Source organism: Nerophis lumbriciformis, linkage group LG08 (assembly GCF_033978685.3).
Source record: "Nerophis lumbriciformis linkage group LG08, RoL_Nlum_v2.1, whole genome shotgun sequence".
Taxonomy (NCBI): Eukaryota; Metazoa; Chordata; class Actinopteri; order Syngnathiformes; family Syngnathidae; genus Nerophis; species Nerophis lumbriciformis.
Genome location: NC_084555.2, coordinates 12,641,817 through 12,666,628, shown reverse-complemented (window position 1 = coordinate 12,666,628; position 24,812 = coordinate 12,641,817). Strand labels below are relative to the sequence as shown.

Genomic DNA, 24,812 nt, shown 5'->3' with positions numbered 1-24,812 from the left:
TCCATTTTTATACCAAATAATATATTGTGATGTATATCGTTATCGCAGGAGGCTATGCTACAGTATGTATAGCGCAGGGGTCACCAACCTTTTTGAAACCAAGAGCTACTTCTTGGGTACTGATTAATGCGAAGGGCTACCAGTTTCCATCCATCTATTTTCTACCGCTTATTCCCTTTGAGGTCACGGGGGGCGCTGGAGCCTATCTCAGCTACAATTGGGCGGAAGGCAGGGTACACCCTGGACAAGTCGCCACCTTATCGCAGGGGCTACCAGTTTGATACACACTTAAATAAATTGCCAAAAATAGCCAATTTGCTCAATTTACCTTTAACTCTATGTTATTATTAATAATTAATGATATTTATCTTTGTGGAAACACTGATCATCTTAATGATTTCTCTCAATAAATATGTATAGAAACAGATAAGTATCAATATGCAACACTTTATTTTTATATTTTCTCTAAGTGCACATTTTTTAAATTGAACATTTTCAAATGATCACTTCTAAGACAGTCTTGTGAAATCACAATATCCCATTTTAACTAGCTAGCCACTAACATTTTTTAACAAATCATGAATTACTTTGCACCATGTTTGTACAAATAATAATTCATGTAAAATACAAAAGTCAACTCTCAAATTTTTAAATAAATCATGTCACACTTTGAACTGGACACCAAATCTGTTATCTGTTTCTTTGTCAGTTAGTGAAGACCAAGTCTTCAAAATATTTTCTTGGATTTTCAAATTCTATTTGAGTTTTGTCTCTCTTAGAATTAAAAATGTCGAGCAAAGCAAGACCAGCTTGCTAGTAAATAAATAAGATTTAAAAAAATAGAGGCAGCTCACTGGTAAGTGCTGCTATTTGAGCTATTTTTAGAACAGGCCAGCGGGCTACTCATCTGGTCCTTACGGGCTACCTGGTGCCCGCGGGCACCGCGTTGGTGACCCCTGGTATAGCGATATAGATTTTAGGCCATGTCTCCTATCCCTAGTAGAGGGCTATTGTGAATTGTCAACTTAAAAGTTGCACTGATGTATTGTTTCAGCATTAAAGCACTTGATGAAGAGGGTCTTGGAAAGGTTGATGGACACCGTGGTGGCTTTTGATGATGAAGATGAAGATGAGGAGGCGGAGCAGAGAAGCACTCAGGCACACAAGAATATGCAGTGTTCCTTGAGCTCGCTCTGTGAATGGTACAATACGCAAACAAAGGTGAAACATTCAAGAAACATATGGCGGCAGACTTTTGCAACCTTTTTTTAATTTTTTAACTATTCGTCCTTTGACTTTCAGAAATCAGACACTCCTGGGAAAAAGCGCAAGTCTCCAAGCAAAGATCATCATCCTCCCATTGTTGTTATTTTTAAAGATTTGGAGGCCTTCAACCACAGAGTTCTTCAGGACTTCATACTTACCTGCAGGTAACCTGTAACTTTAGTTTCAATACTTTAAACTGCTTGGAAATATGATCAACCAGTGATCCATTTTTTTTTTCCACCTGAGCCATTTATATATTTGTTTCATATTTCTACTATTAATGTATTGCATTAATCAAATTTGTGAAAATTGTCATTCTGTGTTGATAGTCCCCTCTAAAATGTGTGCAAATTGTTTTGTTTGAGATAACTAACATAATTTAGACGGTCCGCTGCTAAAACGACCTTGCAACAATCTAATATTTTGATGACATTCCACCACTTGCATTTGTATTGTACATGTTGTATTTAGAATATCAGACACATTTATTCAGGTAGAAATATGACAAATTACATTATCAAACATCTTTGACAATCAAACCATGATCGAAACAATTCCCATTTTGTGTTGTTAATGCGTGAAAATGGTATCTAAACATGGTGTAGCTCCTTCTCTGAAGGCAAGTGCTCCTATAGCAGGAATACAAATTCTGGCAAGACATCAAAAGCACTGCAAGTAAAGTCATTAAAAGCATGTTTATGTCCTTTTTGTGTTGAGCTGTTTAAAAAATCATAATGTTTTAAAAACATTTCATTAAAGCAAACTCTGGATGTAGCAATAAACGGTATAATGATAAACCACGGTAAAATTCCAGACGGTTAGTGATACTGTTTGAATTTGGAATTATCGAAAAGCCGTCATTTATTAATGCATATAATCGTTTGACTTGAGAAAACATAGTGGAAAGCAACCACATGGACCTCGGTATGTAGATTTTCCCTCCTAGTAAATGGACAAAATCTGAAGTCTGGACATATTTTAGTTTCTCAAAGGATGCTGAGGGTAAAATAGAGTGTATTTAGCCATCTGCAGAAAAAGCAGGAAACAAGTTCCCTGCGAAGGGAGGCAACACTTCAAACACGATGAGCCAACTCCGGCACCACTATCCACAACTATACAGTGAGTGCATAGTCAGTCAACTTGTAGCTGAATTCATGATGGAAAGTATTTGAAAATTAAAATGTCATAGTTTTTCAAACGTTCTTATGGTTACACATAATTCAGTGTTACCTAATGTTACTCCTTTAAAAATAGATGTTATTGGGGTGAAATCAGTGAGAGCAAGTAGTGTGTGCACATGACGCATACTCTCTGTAGCAGAATTTTTTTTATTTTTGTTTGTATTTTGTGCTCTTCTTTATGCCTGCTGCCCCTAATGTTAGTGTTAAAAACAAATCCCAGCAGAAACATTGCAACGTGTTTTGAGTAACATTAGTGTTTGTGTGCGTGCCCGTCATATGATTATTATAATAATCAGCATAATGCATTTGCGTTTCCCTTATTTACAGAGTGGGCGTGCAGCAGGCTTGTTCAATTCCGCCATTAAAGAAAAAGCAAGGCCAGCAACACTCGTGTCCTTCTTATAATTTTGATATAAACTGCGTAGGCGCTACCAAACACAGACCGGTTTCAACAAGGTCTTCGTTAGTGTGCAATTTTCTAACAGGAAGTGATGCACTTGAATAGTCACAGCTGTGGTCAATCAATTGATATAATAACTCAAGAAAAACCTCAAAAATGAAAGTGCACAAATAGACAAAATGGAAAATTTTACAAAATAAATCAAAGACTCAGCACAGTATCATAGGTAAATAAAGTCATAAAAAAATGTTTGAAAAAAGAAAAAAATACAATAAAAATGTTTACAAAATTTACACATAAAATACCTGATGCCTTCCAGAGGCAGGCTGCTTATGCCCTTTTGTCAAAAATGGCAATATACATTACTGCAGTCTTGTCATATTTTATTGCCAAAGTTTTAAATAGTTTACTTGTCTTCTGACATAGATGAACACTAATTGTATCTACTGTACATGGACAAAAACGGAAGTTACAGTACGTCTCACTTAACTATTACATGTATTTGTTTACCTCTTATGTCCATAGGATGCTGTCTTGCACACTTTTCATATTTATTTTTATTTACCTACGTTATTTGGTTTTTGTCATGTTACTTTGTTTAAAATGATTGTGTTGCTTTCATATGCACATTCTATTTCTACTGGAGATACATGAAACAGTGTTTTGAGCTACAATAATGTTTCTTCTGTAAAGGAAATGATGAATGTGTTGTTTATTTTATTTATTTATTTATTTTAAATAAAGTATAAGTAGTTTTCAAAAATGTTGAGTACATTTAGTAATGATAGCTGTAGTAATGATAACTGTGTAGTAATGATAACTGTGATCATACTGTTACATCCCTAAAGCAAACTAATTGTCTAGTCATGGTATGAAAAACTAGAAAATTATCTGTCTCAGGTACACTTACAGTATCTATTCGCAATTCATAACGTTTATATTTGAGTTAACTATGAACAATGCGATTAATCGCAATGAAATATTTTAATCATTTGAAAGCCCCTCAAATAATATATTGTGATGTCGCTATCTCAACAGGTTACAACATATGTTGCAAATTTCCAGAAAATTCTCCAAATCGTATCACTTTTGGGACATTCAAATTTGAAGCTTCTAGTGTATGGATATACAAAATACTGTGAAGTATGCATGTAGACTATTTGTGTAACTATGTAATTTACCATACCTTAAAAATAATCCATGTACTGTCTCGCAGTCGCTACATCGAGCGGCTCCCTCTCATGTTCATCTTCGGCATCGCCACATCGCCCAGTACCATCCAGCACATGCTTCCCCACTCTGTGTCGTCGCTGCTGTGCATCGAGCTCTTCCAGTCCCTGTCGTGTACTCAGCACTTGGCCACCGTCATAGACAAGGTGCAAAAAGATGACCACAAACTAACATTTGATTGTCATTTTGGCTCAATTCTGTGTTTTTCTCCTCGCCACTAGTTGATCCTGACAACTCATTTCCCCTTTAAGTTGACTGGCAAAGTAATGCAAGTGCTGGTCAGCCTCTTCCTCTACCATGATTTCTCAGTGCGGAACTTCATCAAGGGCTTTCAGGTATATACATGGCATGGCCGACTGACTGTACGTACAGGACTGAAATTGGGGTTGCGGTGGGGTGCAACACTCACTTATTCCTGCTCCTGCTTTGTTTTTCTATTGGACTGGGTGCTTATTAGGTGTGTTAAGAGAGAATTACGACTGCTATCTACTGTACAGAGTTGTAATGACAAGTTACAATCACAGTCAGTCCCATTATAATGTGTTTAGCAGGCTGTGAATGCATGGGAAACAGTGCAGTATACAGTATGTATCTATCCATCCATCCATTTTCTACCGCTTATTCCGTTCGGGGTCGCGGGGGGTGCTGGAGCCTATCTCAGCTGCATTCGGGCGGTAGGCGGGGTACACAGTATGTACAGTATGTATTAAAAGTAAATACAATAACAATAACTAGGAGGAATAATAAATATTAAGTTAGTTAAAACAAATAAAGATATCAGGGATAAGTAAATAGATTCTGAAGTAAAAATTCTAACACATTCACAGTTCATTAGTAAATGATGGTTATGGACTAAACAGTGATAAGGGGGAAAAATAAGGAAAGGGATTGGGAAAAAAAATACAATGATAAGAAAATAGGAGTTAAAGATATGAGAAATGTACTTAGGTAAGAAATACAAATGCTTAAAAAAAAAGACAAATATAATAATAAAATTGTAATAAAACTAGAATAGTACGTTTACCTCAGTATAAAACTTGGAGCTCTTTTTTTTTAAAGTTTTTTATTTGACTCATTGACTTTAAGATAATTTTTTATTTGATATTTTTTATTCCTGAATGTATATTTTAATTTAATTTTTAATTATATCTTTAAGTGTCATTTTATGTCTTTGTTTTATGCTATCCTATATTTGCACATGTTTGTGGTGTACCGCTCTTTGTTTCTCAACTGTGGTTGTTTTTAAAGGGCTCTATAACTATTGTAAAGTTGGTATGGTATGGTTTCACATATACAAACCCCGTTTCCATATGAGTTGGGAAATTGTGTTAGATGTAAATATAAACGGAATACAATGATTTGCAAATCCTTTTCAACCCATATTCAGTTGAATGCACTACAAAGACAAGATATTTGATGTTCAAACTCATAAACTTAAAAAAAATTTTTTGCAAATAATAATTAACTTAGAATTTCATGGCTGCAACACGTGCCAAAGTAGTTGGGAAAGGGCATGTTCACCACTGTGTTACATAGCCTTTCCTTTTAACAACACTCAGTAAATGTTTGGGAACTGAGGAGACACTTCTTTCTTGATGTACAGCTTAAGTTGTTCAACAGTCCGGGGGTCTCCGTTGTGGTATTTTAGGCTTCATAATGCGCCACACATTTTCAATGGGAGACAGGTCTGGACTACAGGCAGGCCAGTCTAGTACCCGCACTCTTTTACAATGAAGCCACGTTGATGTAACACGTGGCTTGGCATTGTCTTGCTGAAATAAGCAGGGGCGTCCATGGTAACGTTGCTTGGATGGCAACATATGTTGCTCCAAAACCTGTATGTACCTTTCAGCATTAATGGCGCCTTCACAGATGTGTAAGTTACCCATGTCTTGGGCACTAATACAGCCCCATACCATCACACATGCTGGCTTTTCAACTTTGCGCCTATAACAATCCGGATGGTTCTTTTCCTCTTTGGTCCGGAGGACACGACGTCCACAGTTTCCAAAAACAATTTGAAATGTGGACTCGTCAGACCACAGAACACTTTTCCACTTTGTATCAGTCCATCTTAGATGAACTCAGGCCCAGCGAAGCCGACGGCGTTTCTGGGTGTTGTTGATAAACGGTTTTCGCCTTGCATAGGAGAGTTTTAACTTGCACTTACAGATGTAGCGACCAACTGTAGTTACTGACAGTGGGTTTCTGAACTGTTCCTGAGCCCATGTGGTGATAACCTTTACAGACTGATGTCGCTTGTTGATGCAGTACAGCCTGAGGGATCAAAGGTCACGGGCTTAGCTGCTTAAGTGCAGTGATTTCTCCAGATTCTCTGAACCCTTTGATGATATTACGGACCGTAGATGGTGAAGTCCCTAAATTCCTTGCAATAGCTGGTTGAGAAAGGTTTTTCTTAAACTGTTCAACAATTTGCTCACGCATTTGTTGACAAAGTAGTGACCCTCACCCCATCCTTGTTTGTGAATGACTGAGCATTTCATGGAATCTACTTTTATACACAATCATGGCACCCACCTGTTCCCAATTTGCCTGTTCACCTGTGGGATGTTCCAAATAAGTGTTTGATGAGCATTCCTCAACTTTATCAGTATTTATTGCCACCTTTCCCAACTTCTTTGTCACATGTTGCTGGCATCAAAATCTAAAGTTAATGATTATTTGCAAAAAAAAAAAAAATGTTTATCAGTTTGAACATCAAATATGTTGTCTTTGTAGCATATTCAACTGAATATGGGTTGAAAAAGATTTGCAAATCATTGTATTCCGTTTATATTTACATCTAACACAATTTCCCAACTCATATGGAAAAAAACAATTAAAAAAGTCTAGGGATAATAATATTTATGAATACTGGAGTGAACATTTTGACTAGCGCACAATTTAAGTAATGATTGAATACCGATTAAGCAATGATTCATTGATAAAGATTAATGAAAAAAGTATATCACTTAATGTTGTTGATTCTATAGTCGCGCTGCAACGATTACATCGATTAATTAGATGGGGGAAAAAAAAGCTTACATTTATTTTTTGTTGCTTCGATTAACCGCTTTATTATAGCTAATACAAAATTATAACATTTGGACTGCATGTAGTGCACAGAACTTTAAAATATGCAGACATAGTTGCCATAAGGCCAATGTAATGGAACGCACATGAGCGATGGAGTATGTGGGTGCTGTGATCAGTGTGGCGCTGAAAAAAGGAGAGTTTTAAAACATTTTTTATTAATGCACACATGTTAAAAGTGCATTTTCAATGTTGATGATGTGCGTTTATTAGAAAACAATAATTACGTTTATAGGAAGCAGAAAAATCTTGCTTTATTTAAACTATTTTCAGTAAAATATGCATTAAGGCTATACATTGTGTTGTATCCAATTATTTGGTTAATCCAACAAACTAATTGATGGATTACTTGATTACTAAATTAATGGCTGTAGCCCTAATCTATTGAAATGTTATAGTAAATCATGGATACCTGATGAATTGCTGTGTGCGTGTGTGATAGAATTTTGTGCTTTCTGTGCCCAAGCTGGCCCTGTTGGAGCACTTCCACTCACAGCCTCTCAGTGTGCTGTGCTGCAAGAAGAATGAAGCTCTGCGAAAAGTCACGCTGCTCAGCCACACCGACCTAGAGAGGATCAGGAAGCTGCCATCATTCACAAGGTACATGTTTAACTGGTCAAAGGTTAAACACACACCATATGGACAGAAAAATTAGCCATGAAACCATATAAGAAGTGAAAATAAGATGTTGCAGTTGGAAGAGCTTTCACTTCTGTGGGTATATATACCGGTATATGTATACATATATATATGTATGTATATGTATATATGCGTGTATGTACATTAGGGCTGCGAATCTTTGGGTGACCCACGATTCGATTCAATATCGATTCTTGGGGTCATGATTTGATTAAAAATCGATTTTTTTTTCGATTCAACGCGATTCTCGATTCAAAAACGATATTTTCCCGATTCAAAACGATTCTCTATTCATTCAATACATAGGATTTCGGCAGGATCTACCCCAGTCTGCTGACATGCAAGCAGAGTAGTAGATTTTTGTAAAAAGCTTTTAAAATTGCAAAGGACAATGTTTTATCAACTGATTGCAATAATGTAAATTTGTTTTAACTATTAAATTAACCAAAAATATGACTTATTTTATCTTTGTAAAAATATTGGACACAGTGTGTTGTCAAGCTTATCAGATGCCATGCAAGTGTAAGCCACTGTGACACTATTGTTAATTTTTTTTAATTTTTTATAAATGTCTAATGATAATGTCAATGAGGGTATTTTAATCACTGCTATGTTGAAATTGTAACTAATATTGATACTGTTGTTGATAATATTCATTTTTGTTTCACTACTTTTGGTTTGTTCTGTGTCGTGTTTGTGTCTCCTCTCAATTGCTCTGTTTATTGCAGTTCTGAGTGTTGCTGGGTCGGCTTTGGTTTTGGAATTGGATTGCATTGTTATGGTATTGCTGTGTATTGTTTTGTTGGATTGATTAATTAAAAAAATAAAAATAAAAAATTTAAAAATTAAATTAAAAAAATGAGAATCGATTCTGAATCGCACAACGTGAAGATCGCGATTCGAATTCGAATCGATTTTTTCCCACACCCCTAATGTGTGTATGTATATATATATATATATATATATGTATATATATATATATATATATATATACATACAGGTAAAAGCCAGTAAATTAGAATATTTTGAAAAACTTGATTTATTTCAGTAATTGCATTCAAAAGCTGTAACTTGTACATTATATTTATTCATTGCACACAGACTGATGCATTCAAATGTTTATTTCATTTAATTTTGATGATTTGAAGTGGCAACAAATGAAAATCCAAAATTCCGTGTGTCACAAAATTAGAATATTACTTAAGGCTAATACAAAAAAGGGATTTTTAGAAATGTTGGCCAACTGAAAAGTATGAAAATGAAAAATATGAGCATGTACAATACTCAATACTTGGTTGGAGCTCCTTTTGCCTCAATTACTGCGTTAATGTGGCGTGGCATGGAGTCGATGAGTTTCTGGCACTGCTCAGGTGTTATGAGAGCCCAGGTTGCTCTGATAGTGGCCTTCAACTCTTCTGCGTTTTTGGGTCTGGCATTCTGCATCTTCCTTTTCACAATACCCCACAGATTTTCTATGGGGCTAAGGTCAGGGGAGTTGGCGGGCCAATTTAGAACAGAAATACCATGGTCCGTAAACCAGGCACGGGTAGATTTTGCGCTGTGTGCAGGCGCCACGTCCTGTTGGAACTTGAAATCTCCATCTCCATAGAGCAGGTCAGCAGCAGGAAGCATGAAGTGCTCTAAAACTTGCTGGTAGACGGCTGCGTTGACCCTGGATCTCAGGAAACAGAGTGGACCGACACCAGCAGATGACATGGCACCCCAAACCATCACTGATGGTGGAAACTTTACACTAGACTTCAGGCAACGTGGATCCTGTGCCTCTCCTGTCTTCCTCCAGACTCTGGGACCTCGATTTCCAAAGGAAATGCAAAATTTGCTTTCGTCAGAAAACATGACTTTGGACCACTCAGCAGCAGTCCAGCTCTTTTTTTCCTTAGCCCAGGTGAGACGCTTTGCGCGCTGTTTCTTGGTCAACAGTAGCTTGACACGAGGTATGCGGCAGTTGAAACCCATGTCTTTCAAGCGTCTCTTGGTGGTGGATCTTGAAGCACTGACTCCAGCAGCTGTCCACTCCTTCTGAATCTCCCCCACATTTTTGAATGTTTTTTTTTTCACAATCTTGACCAGGGCGCGGTGATCCCTATCGCTTGTACACTTTTTCTGACCACAGTTTTTCCTTCCCTTTGCCTCTCCATTAATGTGTTTGGACACAGAGCTCTGAGAACAGCCAGCCTCTTCAGCAATAACCTTTTGTGTCTTTCCCTCCTTGTGCAATGTGTCGATGGTTGCCTTTTGGACAGCTGTCAAATCTGAAGTCTTCCCCATGTTTGTGTAGGCTTCAGAACTGGACTGAGAGACCATTTAAAGCCCTTTGCAGGTGTTTTGAGTTAATCAGCTGATTAGTTTGTGGCACCAGGTGTCTTCAAAATTTAACCCTTACACAATATTCTAATTTTGTGACACACGGAATTTTGGATTTTCATTTGTTGCCACTTCAAATCATCAAAATTAAATGAAATAAACATTTGAATGCATCAGTCTGTGTGCAATGAATAAATATAATGTACAAGTTACACCTTTTGAATGCAATTACTGAAATAAATCAAGTTTTTCCAAAATATTCTAATTTACTGGCTTTTACCTGTATGTATGTATGTATGTATGTATGTATGTATATATATATATATATATATATATATATAATTTTTTTTTTTGGTCAAAGATGTTGGGCCATAGAAAAAGCGTGCTGGCTCATGATGTCAGTTGTAATTCATCTCCACGGAACAGAAAAGGACCATCTGCAAAATGTATTAGTAAAATGAGTAACTACTTTTCGGGGTCAAGTGAGAGCTGTAGTCCAAGCCCTGGCTCATGAATGACATGGAATCTCTAAACTTGAACACAATCCGTTGAATTTCATTTGTCACGTGATGGGAATAAAAATAACACATTCTTTTATAACTCCATACCAATATTTTAACACTCTTAGCTGTCATAAAAGTGGAAGAATAAGTGAAACTATTAATATTGAGATGTTTTAAACAATTTTATAAAAGTCTGATCCTCTCTTAAAGCCTCAGTGCTGCAAAGACCGTTTGTATTTAAAAAAAAAAAAAAAAAAAAAGAGTGTTTATCCTCTTAACGCACAGGCTCATTTTTAAACTCTAGAAGATTACTTTTTAACAATCAGACTTGTCAATCTGTTAGTGGCAACGCTGGATAAAGACAATGCCATCTCACACGAAATGCTAGTTAAAAAGATGTCTCACCTGCTAGTCATGCACGACGACGCAAGATCAAGAGAGCAACTACTGAAAAAGATCGCTGACCTGCAGGAAGACATCCAACGCATGTCGGACGAGATGCAGAGGAAGGACTCACTCCTGGCCGTCTCCCGGCGGTGGGCAGCTGGCTGGAAACATCGAAGACCGTCGAGCCCGCCTCTACAAATGGAGACACAGTCCTCTGGGATCCGTCCTCTTCCTGCCAGCAACCTTTGTGTTCCACTCCAAGCAACGGGGCTCCCTGGACCAAGGTGGTCGTTCGCAGGCGGAGAAGGCCTCTGAGCGGGATTCACGGTGTGGCTCCTCCTCTCTTGAGCTTGTCACTCTCCAACAAGTATGCGCCTCTGTGAGCGAGAAGCAGGCCGCCCGTGAAATGCCCCAGGAAGCTTCACATGTCCCCCCTGCCACAGACACTGAAGCCTTCCCACCACTTACGGCTTCTTGCGCTTCAGCAGTCAGATATCCAAAAGGGGACCGTCGGCCGCCGCCGCGCTCTTCTTTTTCCTTCCGCCGCAGGCAGTTGCTTAAGGACGCTGTGCACTGCCATTCCACTCGGTCCCCTCACCTGATGATGGACCACACCTAGGGCACTGCTGCTGGAGGTACCTGACCCAGCTTGCCCTCCTGACGATCAAGCGGATGTTCCCACAACTCTCATTATTAGTCATTCCATCGTGCAGCACGTCCGCTTGAGGGGGTTCGCCCTCTTGTCCCCGGTGCCACTGTTATGGATATAATGGAGAAAATACCGTACATCCTAAAATCCCACCCGACGATGAAATCGATCCTCATCCAGGCAGGGACAAACGACATCCGCTGGCAGCAGTCCGAACTCCTTTACTTCATCCATCTCCCCAACACTGTCGCACAGTTGCAGGTAAAAACTTTAACGTCCTGTCCCACCCCCAGCTGTGGCAGAGGGATAGGCAGTTTCAGCAGGCTGCTTAGTTGCAACACCTGGCTCTAATCTGCCTGTCGCTTTCACAATGCCGGCTTCATCGACAACTTCGATGTGTTTTGGGAGAGACGCCATCTCTATGGGCCAGATGGACTCCATTTAAATAGAGCTGGATTCCACACGTTGTCTGCCAACCTTGAATTTGTAGTGCTGCACGCCAATCTCCCCACACCTGCACCAGCTCAACTGTCCGTCACTGATTGACGTCCTCCAATTCCTAGATCCCGCACACTCAGTTCCACCTCCGACCACCATACACACGTCACTGGACTTGGACCTGTCATTCACAACACTTCACACACCCCTGTCATCATTACAACACGTGAGTACACCAGACACCTCCAAACACATTCTGTCAACTTTCACTCCCTCAAAAATCTTCCAAAACAACAACAATCCACTTCTCCATCTGTCACCATCAACATGGCACTTTTAGACAGAACTTTTTAAATGAACGATATGATTTTAGACACAAAGTTAGACTGTCTTCTTTTAACTGAGTTATGGCTTGGCACTGACGCACATGTTGTTATTACTGAAGCTTCCCCACTAAATTTTAACTTTTTATTTTCTACTAGAGGGGCAGAAGAGGAGGGGGTACTGCATCAATTTTAAATAACTCATTGATCTCAAATCAATCAATCAATGTTTATTTATATAGCCCTAAATCACAAGTGTCTCAAAGGGCTGCACAAGCCACAACGACATCCTCGGTACAGAGCCCACATAAGGGCAAGGAAAAACTCACCCCAGTGGGGACCGAATGCAATGGATGTCGAGTGGGTCTAACATAATATTGTGAGAGTACAGTCCATAGTGGATCCAGCATAACAGTAAGAGTCCAGTCCACAGTGGGGTCAGCAGGAAACCATCCCGAGCGGAGACGGGTCAGCAGCGCAGAGATGTTTCCAACCGATACACAGGCGAGCGGTCCACCCCGGGTCCCGACCCCGGACAGCCAGCAGCCCATCGATGGCCACCGGACCTGTGTGTCTCCCCCTCCACAAGGGATAGGGGGGAGCATAGGAGAAAAGAAAAGAAACGGCAGATCAACTGGTCTAAAAAAAAGAGGGCTATTCAAAGGCTAGAGTATACAAATGAGTTTTAAGATGGGACTTAAATGCTTCTACTGAGGTAGCATCTCTAACTGTTACCGGGAGGGCATTCCATAGTACTGGAGCCCGAATAGAAAACGCTCTATAGCCCGCAGACTTTTTTTGGGCTCTGGGAATCACTAATAAGCCGGAGTTCTTTGAACGCAGATTTCTTCCCGGGACATATAGTACAATACAATCAGCAAGATAGGATGGAGCTAGACCGTGTAGTATTTTATACGTAAGTAGTAAAACCTTAAAGTCGCATCTTAAGTGCACAGGAAGCCAGTGCAGGTGAGCCAGTATAGGCGTAATATGATCAAACTTTCTTGTTCTTGTCAAAAGTCTAGCAGCCGCATTTTGTACCAATTGTAATCTTTTAATGCTAGACATAGGGAGACCCGAAAATAATACGTTACAGTAATAAATGGAGTGTATTTTAACATCAATTATACATTGGAGCAGCATTCTTTTGTTTTTAACAGCCCCCCATTCTGTGTTTACGTAACTCTTTATAGACCCCCCCTGACACTCAAGCTCTTTTATCAGTGAATTTTCTGAACTTTTATAAGGTATCCACTCCTCCTATGACAGAATTTTAACAACTGCTCATTTCCATTTACCGGTACATGTTGACTACTCCTCAGATTTTTTTATCCAGAGAGTTTTTAAACGTTTTAAATTGTTTTGATTTTAAGCAACATGTCACACAGGCGGCTCACAACAAGCGACACACCCTGGACCTGGTCATAAGCCATGACATCTTCATTGGTGTGTCGTCTGTTGTTGACCTGGCTGTGTCTGACCACTATTGTGAGTTTTTTAATATCAGCAGTCTTAACCAACTGAGGCCCCCGGTGAGAACGGTGAGGAAACGCTACCTAACTTCTGAAGTGGCTGCAAATTTTATTGAGATTTTACAGAACACTCCTGCTGAAATTTTGCTCTCATCATGCAACGTAATTGTTGATCGTTTTAACAGTAAACTGAAATCAACTTTGGACTCAGTAACTCCACTTTTAACAAAAACAATCTAAACAAAACCTACACCTCCGTGGAGAAGCAACGAACAATTACATTAAAAAGAAATGCGAGAGTGCGGAGAGGAGATGGAGGAAATCCAAATGAACAATACATTATCAGATTTTACGTCACAACTCAATACTTACAATAACACAGTCAAACAGGCCCGAATTCAACATTACTCACAACTCATCACAGACTATAAAAGCAACCCCCGGTTTCTCTTCTCCACTTTTTCTATTCAATTAGACATTTTAATAAAGCTTTTAAGACAACCTCGACACCCTTTGCGAGGACTTTGCGGACCACTTCAGAACCAAGATCAAAGACATCAGATCTGGTCTCCAAACACAACAAGTTTTGTCTGCTGACACAGCTGATCTGTTGTCCTTGTTTGAGGAAACACTGGAGAGTTTTGTTCTGGTTGATGCAATGTCAGGTTCAAACACTGATGACATATATTAAACAGACAAGAAGCAAGGAATCATGCAGAGACAGAGTTAAATTTTGCTCAATGAGGAGAGACGTATTGGGCTGTACACTTAGTTACAGTTCCAACCTACGCTCTAAGGTACAGTTTCACATGCTCCTTTATTTATTTGGGAGGTCCCTGGTTACATCACTGAGGCTGCTTCTGAAGGAAGGGGGGTAATTTCAGCAGCCCCAGTTAGACACAATGATTATTAAAAAATGCAAATGTATTGACACTCGTGATATCGCCCTGTCTGCTTTGTCTACGTCACGGTACTCCATGTTCGCCCTTGGCAGTCAGCAGGCCGGGTCTGGACACAAACACTGATACGAGACGACTCGCAATCCAAGATTGCGAGTTGTCCCTTTACACAGATAGAAAAGTACAACTTCAGCACAATTGATAATAACTATAGCAACGGCCTTTAAGCATAAGAGTTGTGTGATAACTTACACATAATTATTCTAACATGCAAGGACCCTTGGTAGAGTTTTCTCCCAAGTAAACCCGACAACCTGTCTTTTAGATCCAATTCCTTCATCACTTTTTAAATAATGTTATTGATTATTTGAGTAACAGCTTTTAACTATTATGAACTGCTCTCTTCAGACACGGGTCTTCCCGCTGCTTTTAACGCGGCGGTGATAAGGCCCCTTTTGAAGAAGAGCAGTTTGGACCCAAGCGTTTACTGAGTGTTGTTAAAAGGAAAGGCGATACTCCTGTGCCAACTTTTTTGCAATGTGTTGCTGCCATTAAATTCTAAGTTAATGATTATTTGCAAAAAAAAAAGTTTCTCAGTTGAAAAGGATTTGCAAATCATTGTATTCTGTTTTTATTTACGATTTACACAACGTGCCAACTTCACTGGTTTTGGGTTTTGTGTATGTTCAAGCTGGAACAAAGTACTGGTGTGTACATTTGTTGTCTTTTTGTGTTCCTTTTGTTTTACTCCTTGAAAAAAAGTCCTGTTTTGAAAAAAAATGACACAAAGAGAAAAAAAAAGGCTTACTGAATTTAGCCCTTCTTAGGGAAGCTAAGGATTTGAACACATTCCGATTGCACAACATTGTGTTAGTGTGAATGAATTTAATGCAAGCCTATGACATATTCACAGGTATGTTGAGAAGCAGCAAACTGAAGAGCAAGCTGAACTGTTAAAGAATGATGTTCACCTTAAGGTAAAGTCCTTGTTCTAACACTGACTTGTGCTGAAATCATCGCCATCATGAAACAAGACTTTCAATGCTTTCAGGAGGTTTGCCAACAGCTGATCAAGGACCTTGGCAAATACCACAAGAACTATTACCCCACACTCAAGTGTCTTCACGCTTTGACCTCGTCGTTGCCTCGCTACCCCCTCGGGAAACAGGTAAGAAGTCCTCTATCTTAAGTCTAAACAATACATCCCTTTTATTATTATTACATTTCATTCTTGCTAACACCGGTTTATCCGCAGATTCGGGAGCTCCATTTAATTTGCTTGGAGAAAAGTGTTTGGGAGACCGAGGATTACCAGTCAGCCTTGAAGCTGCTTAAGTAAGCCTGGATAATTCATTCCATCATTCCTTGTTGTCTGTAAAAGGCTAAGATTTAAACACTTTGCTTATTTAAGATAGTTTGTTTTTCAAATGAGAAACTATTACTACTGTACTCACTGGCCACAGTATTAGGTTGCCCTATGAGAGCCAATGCAAGAGCTGTTTCATGTAAAATAAGGAGTATTATAAAAAAATATATATTACAAAAAACAATGGAAAGAGTATTTTATCAAAAGTCTTCATATTACAAGATTCTGTCAATCAATGTCTTTGAAGTAGACATTTATCACATGTTCAAGGTTTTTTTTATTTGTCGTACACCACAGTGAAATGCTTTGTGATGAAACTAAAATATAAAACTGTCTTAATATTTCAAGTTTATCATTATCAAATTGACCTTTGTTTTCTTGTGAGATTACAATTTAGATTTTGAAAAATCACAACTTTTGTCTTGTAATATTCGTTCTTTAAATGCATAAAATGATATACAGTCGTTCCAGACATGGCAGCGATAAATGAATTTCCGCAAAGTAGGAATCATTAATTATAAATTAAATATTGTCTTAGTTATGGCATAAAAACCTGTTTTCGATCTTCTGAATACTTTTTTTCAACATCAGAGCCATCTAGACTTGAAAGAACACCCTTTAGTTACCTTTTACGGGTTTTTTTAATCCAATATAGTAACACTACCTGAGGCTGAGCCAGTCAGTGGTCACGGTACTGTACAGCGCGTTCTGATTGGTTTGGTTTTGTCTAGTGGCCAATACTACTGTAGTATTGATATTTTTAGATTATTTGGCCACTTTTATGCTGGAAAATACTTAATTTAGGACCAAAAAAATATAAAATGTGCTTTAAAAAAAAGTTAACACCCCAAAATTCTGCAAAGGTGTGAAGCCGCAAAATTGGAACCGCGATGTTACAAATGTATTCATATTATTCAACTTATAATATTCATGGTACATTTGTTTACCTGTGTCTTTGCTCTTGTTATAATAATATTCCCTATTTTTGTCACATTGTTGTTTTTTGTTATTCTAAGACTTTATTTTCTTAACATTACAACATGCTTGTAATATGTTGTCTCAATTTAGTAAAGTTGTAGGCATGCCCTGTTTATCACTGTTAATTGGTTCCAGACCTGACCACTATAAATTAAATTCCGCGAATTAGGAAATCTTATTTATAAATGGAATGTTTTCCCAGTTTGAGCATAAAAAAACTTGTTTACGACCTTCTAAATATTGATGTTATTATTCTTATTAGAGCCCTCTGCACAATAAATATATATAAATAGTCACCTTTACCCTCGTTTTACCCACTATAGTAGACATAATAGAATAATCGCCATACTGGACTGTAATACTTAAAAGACTATACAGTAGTATATATTCACATGCGCACCACACAGGCAAACACACACACAGTTCTTAAACACAATCACTAACCTTTGAAAATACTGCAACTTGTTCAATTATGATCTGCTGTACAATACATTACCCTAAACGTAATTTAAGTTCCTATAGCCATTTTTATCCTTGGAAATTTTTAATTTATGCCAACAATACGCAAACTGTGCTTAAATATGCATGTTTTTTTACTAATATTAGGCTATAGTCAAACACGGAACATCGAGGGACATCCATCCATCCATTTTCTACCGCTTATCCTTTTCGGGGTCGCTGGGGGTGCTGGAGCCTATCTCAGCTACAATCGGGCGGAAGGCGGTGTACACCCTGGACAAGTTGCCACCTCATCGCAGGGCCAACACAGATAGACAGACAACATTCCCACTCACATTCACACACTAGGGCCAATTTAGTGTTGCCAATCAACCTATCCCCAGGTGCATGTCTTTGGAGGTGGGAGGAAGCCGGAGTACGTGATATTATTTTTTGATAAATATATTTTGAAAAACTGCAACAGTGAAAGTCGCAGAATTCATAGCGTAAAGTGGCGAGGGACAACTGTATTAGGTATTGTTCTCTTAATTTGGTAATAGTTAATTTCGGACATGCATGCAACTTACGTTGCGGTACATCACATATTTACAGTTTCACATTTCAACATGACCAAAAAGGAGTATGAAGAAGCAAAGCCTATTTAATCCTACCCCTTTTTTAATTTTTTAGTAATTGCTAACACATTTGTTTACTTCCTAAGTTCCCGTCTCAATCTGTAACACAAACAAACTAATAAGTAAATAAAATAAATCCAGAAGGTGCACGTGAATAGAGAGCTAAAGATTAGTTGTGATTCACATAATTTGCTGGACATGTAATAGATGATGGACTATTAATCAATAAGGTTAAAAAATGTGACATAATAGTGGGCCTTGTAATAGACTTGTAGTAATATAATTATTTACTATGGGTAATTATTTTAGTATATATTTTTTTATTTGCAGTGTGTCCCTAATGCACTTTTTGTTTAAATATTTGGTTACTTTTTGAAAATATATGTGAGAAACAGCTTGAAATAAACTACAGAATAGTTACACTACACTACTAAAACCACATTAATAAAATATTTCTCAATTCAAGCCTGACAAACGGTATCCTTCTTAAGGCAGACTTTTAGATTAAGCTTGTGTTTGTTCCCAACATAGTGGTAATTCATGTTTTTGACAATTAGCTTACCACAAATGTGATTTCACTGTGCCCCCCAGTGGCCAGCTATAGTAACTTTTTTTTAAATACCAAACTTTTTTTGACTTTTTTGAGTTTGAGCCCCCTCGTGATGTATTTTTCCTCAGGATGTTGGCCAAGGATGAGCTGATTGCATTGCTCCAGAGATGCGCGGAGATCCTGCAGCCGGTCAAGTCAAATAAGATGATGAGCGCCCTAGTCCAGCTGGAAGACATGCTCGCCAAATTTAAGCAGTTGGATGGTAAGTTGTGAAAAAAATCTTCAAGGTGTGAGCCTCACTTCCAGTTCTTGTACCAGCAGCTGCCAACGAGGTGGTTCAATGTGAGGAAGAAACTCTCACCTCTCCTGTGAAGAACCTTCAGAAAAAGACTGACCTGTTCCAGCTGCAGAAGGTAAAATCACACAGCGTGTGGGATCCTCGCTTTTGTTTTGATGGTCAGCTGTAGACTTGACCTCCTCTTTCCAGGCTCTTCTGGAGATGAAAGAGTCCAGAAGGTCCAAGAAGCAAAGTCCATTCGAGATCCTACGAAGTGAAGCACTGGAGTTTTTCGACTGCCTCGTAAAGTGAGACCAGTCGATTGTCCTGAAGTCAACGACAAAACTTGCAAACATTGCCTTCCTTTCTTGCTAGGAGTCACCTGTCTCCTCCAGAATGTCAGACGCTGAATGAAATTTGCTACTACAGCTCCTCATCCACCATCAGACGCCATCTCAACGCGACACCTCGCATTTCCATTCAGGCAGCGCTCAGAAGTCCTTACTATTATCTTTTGGTACGTCTGCTTGGTCCAACTCCAATACTTGGAAAATGTTGTATTTAATATAAAACCTTATTGATCCCACAACGCTTTGAAGGAGGCGAGCAAGTAACGAGCAATTCAATATCTACAGAAAAACTAATTAAAAACACTTCCTTTTTTTTTTTACTCAGGAATATGTACCGTATCTTGTATATTTATATGTAGGATAACAAATAAAAGCTGTCTTGCACTGTAGACATTACATCTAGGAAAACTTTATTTACTTAATGTATATTGTATTAAATTAAGCATTTTCAGGCATAAAATGACTATAAATCAATTATAAGTATCAATACTACACTAGTATTGGACACAAAAGGAAACCAAACCAATTAGAGCGTGCTGTTCACTATCGTGGTCACTAATTGCCTCAGTCGCTGACAGCGTTACTATATTGGATTATTGTAAAGGTGACTAAAGGGTCTATCTATTTCATATCAAGAGGGCTCTCATAATGTAAAAAAAAAATCTTTAAAGGCTTTTTATGCCCTGGCTATGAACATTTTTGATACATTTTAAAGTTAGGGTTACAAAAACACTGATTACACATTCATAAAATGCATAAGAGGGTGTACTGTTAATAGAAGAAATAGGCCTTAAAACGTAGGAACTTTTGGCGCATCTTTTCACAAATCAGGCATTTTAGGCCGCAAAATACCGAAGAGACTGGCTTAAGGGTGTTATTTCAAGTTTAGAGGGCTATCATAAAGTTGAAAAACGTATATATAGAAGGGCGTAAACAATTTTTTTATGTTGTAGCTATAAAAATATTAGATTTATAATTTCAAAATTTATAATAACTGCGTTAATTTATCACAGTTGTGTCGGGTGTTCTGTCGAAATGAGCTGCTGTGTCAAAAAAAGCTACCAGTTTCATAATTCAATAGCAGTGTCTTATCGATTTACACTACTGCATCAAAAAATTATACCTTAAGTTTCAGAACGCCCATTTAGATATCAAATAAAGCTCCTACTGTAGAATGGCTATTTTTTAAATTATTTATATGATATAGAGCAGGGGTAGGGAAACTGTGGCTCTTTTGATGACTGCATCTGGCTCAGATAAATCTTAGCTGACATTACTTAGCACGATAAGTAATGAATAATTCCGCTGGTAATCACAGTGTTGAAAATAACGTTCAAAATATAAAACGTTCTCATGCATTTTAATCCATCCATCCGTTTTCTACCGCACCTGTTCAAGAAGTCGCATTAATCGTAAGAAGTATTTTATTTATTATTGGTAAGCTTCAGAATAACAATGTTATTAAAATGAATAGGAGACATATTATACTCTAAAAATGTTGGTCTTACTTAAAAATGCACGCATTTAGTTGTATTCAGTGTTAAAAAAATATTATGTAGCTCTCATGGAAATACATTTTTAAATATTTGGCTTTCATGGCTCTCTCAGCCAAAAAGGTTCCCGACCCCTGATACAGAGGTTGCACATTCTAACAGGCATATTAAGCCATCAAATATAGCTTCCACTACTGCTCAGTTGTCGGGCACGACTGTTATTGTCATCGTTTCTCTGTACCTTTGTTTTCACTGAAATTGCCATTCCTGTTAAAATGATGATGTAATGTACCGGTAGGCTACCATTATTAGCGTCAATGTGAACTTCCTAATGCTGTAATTGTCTACATGCCTACTGTTTAGAAGACAATGTCACAGAAATATACTTTGAAATAATAACTTAACTTTAGCGCCAGTAAAAAAAGTCAACTCTTTATCTAGACGACATAGCTCATTTTGATGGGTATTTAACTAGAGAAAACAATAAGTGTTCAGGAGTATGCATGCTCAATAGTGTTATGTAGCTCATTTAGGCCAATAACTTAATTTCGGCTAAACACTGGAATTAACAGCGATAAACAAGGGGCGTCTGTATAATATTAAATTAATTAATTAATTAATTTCATATATTTAGAATGTTTATAAAAAAATAAAGTGCAGCACAATGAACAATCATACTTACATTTACCAATTCAACAAGTCCAAAAGATGTAGAAAGAAGCAGACTTTGTTTGATCCTAACCCTGGCCCATGAAACTCTGTTGTTATCAGGCACTGTTCTTAATTATATATTAATAACATGTTTACTGTTATTAAATATTACTGTTAATAATTATGTATTAATATTTTAAACTGTTTACTAACTGTAAAGCCAAAGTAACTCACAGCATTTTATTAGAATAAATTATCTTTACTTTAGCAAAATTATGACTATTTTTGTGAAATAACTAATTTTTTCTCATATCACGACTTAAGTCTCATAGTTACAATTATCCATTTTTATAATAAGAGAAAACAGTTTCAATAAAATATATTCATAAACGTAAAATAAATCATACTGTGGACATGTTTTTGATGTGGCAGCAACAATATAGTTTTTGTTACATTATTGCAATGGTTCCAAAAAAACAGTCTTTCAACAGTGCTTTATTTTAATTTTTTTTTTTTACAAACCAACACTTCAAAGTAAATAGGCAATAACCACAGTGAATATCATGTATTAAAAAATAAAGTGATAACTACACTACAGAAATACCCCTTATATCTCAACATAATCTTTTGCATACATATATGGAAAATCATACTCCTTTTTGTACACCATACGATACTCCATTGTTTCATCATTTAGGTAGAGAGAGCCTGCTTACAATGACATATTTTATACATATAATATAAACTAGGAGTGTGGGAAAAAATCGATTCGAATTCGAATCACGATTCTCACGTTGTGCGATTCAGAATCGATTCTCATTTAAAAAAAAATCGATTTTATTTTATTTTTTATATTTTTTATTTTTATTTTATTGATTTTTTAATTAATCAATCCAACAAATCAATACACAATACCATAACAATGCAATCCAATTCCAAAACTAAACCCGTCCCAGCAACACTCAGAACTGCAATAAACAGAGCAATTGAGGAGACACAAACACGACACAGAACAAACCAAAAGTAGTGAAACAAAAATGAATATTATCAAAAACAGTATCAATATTAGTTACAATTTCAACATAGCAGTGATTAAAAATCCCTCATTGACATTATCATTAGACATTTATAATAATTAAAAAAAAAAGAACTTTGGTGTCACAGTGGCTTACACTTGCATCGCATCTCATAAGCTTGACACACTGTGTCCAATATTTTCACAAAGATAAAATAAGTCATATTTTTGGTTCATTTAATAGTTAAAACAAATTTACATTATTGCAATCAGTTGATAAAACATTGTCCTTTACAATTATAAAAGCTTTTTACAAAAATCTACTACTCTGCTTGCATGTCAGCAGACTGGGGTAGATCCTGCTGAAATCCTACGTATTGAATGAATAGAGAATCGTTTTGAATCGAGAAAATATCGTTTTTGAATCGAGAATCACGTTGAATCGAAAAAAATCGATTTTAAATCGAATCGTGACCTCAAGAATCGATATTGAATCGAATCGTGGGACACCCAAAGATTCGCAGCCCTAATATAAACCTACATTTTATTTATATGCTATCATCTAACAATATAGGGATCTATGCAAACCTGGAAGTCAATTTGAATGTTTTTTTTTTAATTGTTAGTCGGGGAAATGATCATACATACATTAGATGCTATAGTGATGTGTGCATGCATGATGAATATCTTATTGTCCGTGTTCCAGAATGAGAACTTAAAAACAGAGGACGGGAGTGTCTCCAATGCGGCACCAGACATCTGCCTCACGTACAAGCTGCACCTGGAGTGTGGCCGCCTGATTAACCTCTATGACTGGCTGCAAGTGAGAGCACTTTCTTGTCCGACTACATTTTAGCAGTCACCTTTCAACTTTGAAAACAGGGGACTTGTTTTTCCCCATGTTGCTAAATCAATTTCACGTTATTGATCTTCCCTGGGTGTTTTTGTTGTTGCAGGCCTACGCCACTGTGGTCTCTGCTGCAGACGGCCATGATCCGGATTCTGACGACTTTGGGAAAGTGGATGACGTCAAACAGTATCCTTCCCATAATATGCTTACTGTATATTTAATTCACGCCATCTTAAGAACGTCCTTATTTTGAGTTCCTTAACCATTGTTCAGCGCTCGGTTCATCCGGGCCGTGTCGGAGCTAGAATTTTTGGGCTTTATCAAGTCCACCAAGCAGAAGACAGACCATGTGGCCCGACTTACGTGGGGGGGATGCTGACTTGCATTTCAGTGGTTCAAATTGACTTTTTTGTAGTTCCCCTTTTACCTTATCGGCAGCATTCAAAGTCTCTTTAAATGTTAATCTGTCAACAAGCCCAGGCTTGTGTGAACTTATGAACTGACATGTGCTGTAGATATATACCAATAACTTCATAAAGTGACTGAAAGGTGGCCAATGACTAATCTACAATATGTAAACAACGCAAATGTTATGTCCTAAGAGAAGGCTATTCAACTGGCAGGCCGGGAATAGGATAGACTTTATTCATCCCACAATGGGGAATTTTTGTGGTTGCAGTGCAGGTACAAAAACCCCACTTGAAAAGAAACATTAAGGACATACTACATTAAAAGAGCAGAGCTGATGCAACTAGCTGCCACTTCAGCGGCATCATTTCTACATAGAGCTACAGAAATAATAAAACAAAATAGCGATAAATACTACATATTGCGCATATACGATTGCACCATTCATAGACAAACGACAAAACAAAAGCACATTTCAACATCACATAATGTACACCGCGGTGGCCTCTGCAGTGCTCCACACCATCGTCTACTGCGGTGGAAGGCCACACGGCCAAAGACAGGAACGGACCCAAAGAGGCAACCAAGATAGCCGTCTCAGTCCTAGGCTGTCCCCGGCAAATGTGCGGGCCACGCAGATGAGCGACAAGACTCAGACGCTCCACAGCTGCGTCTCTTCCTTTGGTTTCTCAATGCGGACTCCTGTATGGCATAGAGCCAGCAGCTGGTCTCCGGTGCAAACATGGCCAAAACGCTCCCCCAAGCAGATCCAAAGGTTCATAAAAAACATCAAGTTCAGCTCAGAACAGGAGAGACTAACAATGTAGTTGAATATCACAAGCATGCTCTGCAGTTGACATGTTTTTGGTCTATTTCTAATATCAGTGGTGCAAATTTAGCCATTATACACAACACAAATGTCAACAAGTCTTTCTTTGAAAGATAACTATTTATTATATTGTCTACATTTTTTAAGTACATAAGGCCAGCTCTTAA

At 37.8% G+C, this 24,812-nt stretch overlaps 1 protein-coding gene across 3 annotated transcripts in view; it reads left to right on the top strand.

Annotated features, from left to right (window-relative positions):
* orc3 (origin recognition complex, subunit 3) overlaps positions 1 to 23,960 on the top strand; it is a 29,893-nt gene extending 5,933 nt beyond the window's left edge. The window contains exons 6-20 of one of the 3 annotated variants that reach the window (XM_061968307.2): positions 1,055 to 1,221; positions 1,303 to 1,430; positions 4,064 to 4,223; positions 4,299 to 4,412; positions 7,637 to 7,770; positions 15,719 to 15,782; positions 15,857 to 15,973; positions 16,061 to 16,140; positions 18,901 to 19,034; positions 19,094 to 19,185; positions 19,260 to 19,357; positions 19,425 to 19,566; positions 23,265 to 23,381; positions 23,515 to 23,594; positions 23,682 to 23,960. In XM_061968307.2, the coding sequence (XP_061824291.2) occupies positions 1,055 to 1,221; positions 1,303 to 1,430; positions 4,064 to 4,223; positions 4,299 to 4,412; positions 7,637 to 7,770; positions 15,719 to 15,782; positions 15,857 to 15,973; positions 16,061 to 16,140; positions 18,901 to 19,034; positions 19,094 to 19,185; positions 19,260 to 19,357; positions 19,425 to 19,566; positions 23,265 to 23,381; positions 23,515 to 23,594; positions 23,682 to 23,787 (1,733 nt within the window). In that variant the 3' untranslated portion in view covers positions 23,788 to 23,960. Of the gene's footprint in view, positions 1 to 1,054; positions 1,222 to 1,302; positions 1,431 to 4,063; positions 4,224 to 4,298; positions 4,413 to 7,636; positions 7,771 to 15,718; positions 15,783 to 15,856; positions 15,974 to 16,060; positions 16,141 to 18,900; positions 19,035 to 19,078; positions 19,186 to 19,259; positions 19,358 to 19,424; positions 19,567 to 23,264; positions 23,382 to 23,514; positions 23,595 to 23,681 lie in introns of all 3 variants that reach the window. The other 2 variants (XM_061968306.2, XM_061968305.2) reach the window with 2 other exon arrangements.
* The last annotated feature ends 852 nt before the right edge of the window (positions 23,961 to 24,812 follow it).